This window comes from Mixophyes fleayi, chromosome 8 (assembly GCF_038048845.1).
Source record: "Mixophyes fleayi isolate aMixFle1 chromosome 8, aMixFle1.hap1, whole genome shotgun sequence".
Classification (NCBI taxonomy): Eukaryota; Metazoa; Chordata; class Amphibia; order Anura; family Limnodynastidae; genus Mixophyes; species Mixophyes fleayi.
The window spans coordinates 127,045,882-127,051,881 of NC_134409.1; the positions used below are offsets into that span (position 1 = coordinate 127,045,882).

At 37.6% G+C, this 6,000-nt stretch overlaps 1 protein-coding gene across 14 annotated transcripts in view; it reads right to left on the reverse strand.

Annotated features, from left to right (window-relative positions):
* FOXP1 (forkhead box P1) overlaps positions 1–6,000 on the reverse strand; it is a 508,980-nt gene that overhangs the window by 36,027 nt on the left and 466,953 nt on the right. For all 14 annotated transcript variants that reach the window (XM_075183442.1, XM_075183445.1, XM_075183440.1 and 11 more), the window contains one exon: positions 5,391–5,478. In XM_075183442.1, coding sequence (XP_075039543.1) covers positions 5,391–5,478 — 88 coding nt within the window. The remainder of the gene's footprint in view (positions 1–5,390; positions 5,479–6,000) is intronic.

The following is a 6,000-nucleotide window of genomic DNA, read 5'->3' on the forward strand; positions in this document are numbered from 1 at the left end:
CATTGCTTAATCTATAAATTATATATTTTCTAGAGCTATCATTGTGGTTTAGAACAAGAGTACCCTGTCTGAGAGATGCTTTTGTTCCAGTTATTCCTTGATAAACCCAAGCTTGTATTCTACCATTTTCCAAGAGAACCTGGCCACTAGAGGCGCTGTCTGTTTGGACTCTATGTGGTAAATGTATCAAGCTGCGAGTTTTCCGGTGGGTGTGAAAAGTGGAGATGTTGCCTATAGCAACCAATCAGATTCTAGCTGTAATTTTGTAGCAGGTACTAAACAAATGATAACTAGAATTTGATTGGTTGCTATAGGCAACATCTCCACTATTCAAACCTGCTGGAAATTCACAGCTTGATACATTTACCCCTAAGACTCAATAATCTTACTGAACAATCAAGATGGCTGCTTCGCTCATGTTAATACACTAACTTGTGGGTGGATTTAAAGTCCTTAAGTATTTTGAGTTTACTCCAAATATTTCATATGAACGTTGATCCTGTCCATGATGTACAGCTTCCTGTTATGTGTCCAGCACTATTCCTAACTTATGATGTTGTTTATACCACTCGGTTAGAAGTGGTCGTTATCTTGTACAACTTGATCGAAAGAAGAGATTGGACCTTACGTATGATTGTCTTTAGAAGCTAACTTCTTCTAAATAAAACATTAACAGAATATAAAAATTTTTATGCTTCTTCAATACCACAACTGGATCAATGTTATGTCCATAGATAGAATGTGCATCTATTTAAATCTCTACTGTGGATTGGAATTTGCAATTTCCACTGTGTCGATGACTGCGGAGGCGAATCGCTGATGACAAGTGTCTTTCAGTGGTCATACAAGGATTGCCAATGGCTTTGGGAAGGACAATAAATCCCAACAAATTGACTTAGGAGCCTTGCCTGAAAGACCCACATTATAATCTCCCATATCACATGAACATTAACAAGCAGTAGCTTTTGATCAAATCATATATAAAGCAGGAGGGTATTATAACATTAAAAATAAATATGTTTCAGTTTAAAATCCTTTTACGTGTCAACATGTGGAATTGTGGGAGGTTTGCTGACATGAGGCATAGGGTAGTAGAAAGGAAAATCATCTTAATTACTGAAAGTTTTTATTGGAGGTAAGAGACGATGGGCAGGTACTCTAAATGATGAAGGCTGAATATAAAGCTACATTTTATCTGTTACCTACACAAAGTGGAGGCAGACATTGTTTGCGATTCATTAGGAACAGCCAATCCTTTGGCTAGGAACCAGTGACATCACTGAGAGACTTGATGCACATGCCTTAGTGATGTCATCGTTTCCCAGAGAACGGATTGGATAATTCTCACAGGTACTGTCTCAGTTGACAAAAAATGCCTCCGCTCAGTGTTTGTGATGGGTAAACTTTAAATAAGGGATAAAGTTATGTGGAGGATATATACTGCATTCTGTAATAACCAATAAAAGCGGCAACTAGATTTACAACACATCTTTTTTTCTTATAAGCATAATGGCGTCTCTCTTGCTCAGCCCGGTCACTGGGAACATGCCACTCAGGCAATGTAAATGTTATTTTGTTACTAGATGATATAAATAAACACTGGTATAAATTACATCATAATATCGTCAATACTCATACTTGGCACCCAGTGAACGGACACCAGCATTGTCCCAGTAACATAAAAATTTTCACAGCAAATTGAATGCATTATCAGTCCTTGATAACACAATTCTAGCACACACAGAACCCAAAGTCCATTAGCAGGACCTCGAAGTCCAACCAGATCATTGAATGACGACGGTTCGTTGGGGCATTGCTGTGAGGAGACGATGATCATCTGGATGGAGGATACAGAGATCTACAGACAGGCACTAAAGCCGATGTGACGGCTGCAAGACAACAGCGTTTATCTGAGAGGCGGCTACACTGCATCAAAGCAAATCACTGGAATGAAGGTGTGACAACAAGTTGCCCTTTTTAATGTTGACTGAATACTTTGGAATCTGCAGAAAGCGACCTTCTAAACTCGTGTATTTTCTATAATGACTGTTTATAGCCTGTGTTTTACAACTCGTGTCCGTATTGTGACGGGAGAAACCTGAACAAGGTTGGAAAATATGAATTTACAGAATAGTAGCTACCCTCCTGCACAGCTGGTAAGTAAAACCTACAACAAAGCAGTATAACAATGAGATAAATAAAGCGTAATATCGATAATCAATTTAAGACGTTCTCAACCTTCAGACAACTTTAATTTATTGGTTTCTAAATGCCCTTCGATAACTTCTATTAAAAATGTTGCTTTACCTTTCGGTCTTCCATATATGTATCACTGATATCAAGTGAAGAGAAATAACATGTAGGAAGTGTGTCTGTGTGCCTTACAAAATAGACCATTTTCTGGCGTTACAACAATATTATAGTTTGCAACAGATCTATAAAACTTTTGCTGCCGAGAGAACAGTTGCTCAGATCTGTCGGCAATCACAACATGGACAAACAAGCAACAAAAACACTGTAAATATATCATGCAAGAAAAAATAATAAACATCAAATAAATGTTTCTTGACACAACAAAGAAATTAAATAATAAAATAGAACAGTGTACCGAAGACATGAAAATAATCACAATTGTAGTGATCTTATGTCTTAGAGCACCTAAACCACAATCTGTAACATATCACAATTACTTGCTTAGCAAACTGTGTGTAATAAACACTATAATGCAGTAATTACAATTTAATTGATCTCTGTATTGCCACAATAGTTATTGATAAAATATTGCAAAATTTTGTCTGTTTCCATATATGCCTAGATTATGGCACGAGGGTGAAGCAAAAGGAGGAAGATTAATGATAATAAGAGAAATAACAAAAAATAAAAAGTATCTCTGTACCAACATTGCTAGCATGATAATTAGATAAGTTGTGAAATAAAAATTGATCACAAAAATGTTATTGAAAATGACCTGTCTTTGATTAAAGAAGCCAAATTCAAACTTATTCTTGCGTTATAAGGACTACAACTAGATCGCCTTAAGTGTCATCTACCCAAAGCGGAGGCAGCCATCTTGCAGGCTGAAACGGCATTTCACGAGGATACAGTCTGACCGTACGCTACGACCTAGAGGCGCCAATGAGGCACTGACTTGTGCCTCAGGGCTGTCACTCCAGGAATAGATGCAAGAGACGTCATTAGCACCTATATGACTAAACACGTAACTAAATAAAATAGTATTCTGTCTTTGGAACGGGGATTCTAATAAAATTGACCTTTTTTTTTTTGAACATTAAATAATTGGAAATGACCATTTATAACAACAATAAAATAGAAGTACTAAAATTCGCTAGAGAAAAAATGATGTTTGATGTATTATTTCCACTCTAAAATATCAGCTGTAAATCTTAATAAAAGTGCATAATTGCTTGGTGTGTGGTTGGTTTCCATTTATGTGGCCGTATAGCCAACTTCCTCCTGTAATTGTTTCTGCAAGACTTGATAATTTACGCATCACACTACCATACCGGGAAATAAATTAGGCCATACTGGGTTAATGAAGAGTACACTGGGAGGGAGTGCAGAAATAAAGGCCCAGATTCACGCAGGAGCCCAAAATGACACAAGACAAATTGAGATAGGAATTAAAATGTTATGTAATTAAAAAGATATATGCTTTTTTTTTACAGAGGGATAGCAACAACAGAAAGTTTAAGTCTGTTTCTGCAGATATTTCTCTGTGACTATTTGAAGCTGCAAATGACTTTAAACTCTGTAAAATTCCAAATGTAATTATCTTCCCTATTTAGCCCAGGGCCCTCTATATATCTTCGTTCTGTTGACTTGCATACAAAGCAGCCATTTCATTCAGAGGCCACTATTCAACGCGGTACGAGATCAGGGTTTGCACAAGCCCAGGAAATGATGGGGTTAATATCTCACCTTTCGCCAGGGCAAATTCACAGCCAACCACCCTGCACGCTAAACCTAATCTACAAACTTTATAGGCCGTGTTATGATTTATTTTATGATAAAACGATTAATAAAGCTTTGTATTGATAATATGTTTTATAGCGTTGCCAGCTAATCTTTACGGCAGGTTAATAATGCCCCCACCCCATTCTTAAAGGTTTTTTTTATTTGTGTTTCTCTAAAGCAAATATTAAAGGATGATGGTATAAAATATTGTTATGTGAAGGCTTACATCTACTTGCAAGATGCAAATCTCACTGTTTAGTAGAGTTGCCATTGTGTGTCTTCTCTTCCCCATTACCCCTTTATCGCCTTTCTAGACCTCTGCTGCCAGTATTATTCAAGCATGATAATCCGGTCACAATTCAGTAGCTTGGATCTGTGCATTAACGGCAAGGGATAGGTATGACATCATTAGGTGAGGGGCTTACGAGGAAAAATTCAAAAACACAACAGTAAGTAGGCAGAGAAGCCAAGAGGTACAATTCCCTGAATATGTACTTAGCCTGTCCAGAGGGACAGCATAAAAATAGGTGACGTATGATCTTTCCCCTACTAGACACAATTAAGCAGACAACATTCAAAGGATAAAGCCCTTTAAATAGCAATTACTTCAGTCATACCTCCCAACTGTCCTGATTTTGCTGGGACAATCCTGAATTTGGGACATGAATGGGTGGGAAACTTGTAAGGCATATTCCGTTCACAGCTGCTAGAGGAGAATCCTAAGGGTCAGCCTAGTTTCACAGCACTAAATATGCTCCCAGGGGCATGGCCAGGCTTCATTATATGACCACACCCCTTCCCCCAGTTCCGGGGTCTCAAATTTTGGGAGGTATGCTTAAGATATTAAGAGCAATGTTGATGATCCAAAATGTGTATGTAAAAGTTTCTATACCATAGCACGATTTAACATGTTCAGGTTATTGTCCTCGGTTGTCAGCCATCACAGGCTCAGAAAGGCTGGCTGCAAAGCCCTACAATAGGCTTACACACAGGAAGTCTTGTGTGCATATAGAAAAATACCTCCCCCATGATCAAAGCCATATATATTTTTAATTTTACTAGCTCTTATATGTAAAACAATTAGCATGTTAGTATTAGCGGCCCTTTAAACACCCTCTATTATGTAAGTGATAGGACTGATACTTGCTTTCAATGATTTGGAGACTACATTCCTTCATTTAAACCTCAGTTCTACTCAAATTGTTTCTTTAAGGTGCAAATTTAAGACCATTCTGATTTTCTGTATGCAAGAGGATTGAAATATTCATGACAGATTTGAATCTAAAATAACTTATGCGTATGCAGGGTTCATATAACCGGGGAGGAGGAGGAGGAGGAGGGGGGGGGGGGGGTCTCAGAACAACTACATTTAAATTACAAAACAAAAAGCCAGTAAAACGGTGGCAGTGTTTTACCTGTAGCTCTAATTGCTGTACAACTTGCATCTGAACCCGACATTGAGCCGTGCTCCTGTCATCCAAGGCATGTTCACTGTTGAGATGTCTGTAATGATAGAAGAGAAGATAATGAGGACAAGATATCCAACCTGCCTCCGGTTCAACAATGATTTAGGGCCCAGTCTAGATGACGCAGACTGCTCATAACGTATAATCTTATTTAAAAATAATAAATCATCATCATCATCATTTATTTAATAATCAATAAATAATAATAATAATAATAATATGACAACTCAACGAAAAACAAATACATTGTGTTTGTATGGATCCACTGATGTGCTTGAGCTACATTCCTGAGTAAAATCGCACAATGCCAACATTTTAGGTCTTAATCCAGTCAGTGACATGAAAGGTGTTAGAAACAAAAAACCCAATCCCAAGCGCCTGAAAAAAAAGTTTTATTTACATTGCCAACTAAATCTCTAATCACTTAGGAAATCACAAATAGAAATTGCAAAAGAAAAAATCAAGGGGCTGTACCTTTGGTTTAGGGATGGTGGGTTTACATAAATCCCACCTATCTTTGACTAACAGAACAGTGGGGAGGTGTACTGTACTGTACTGT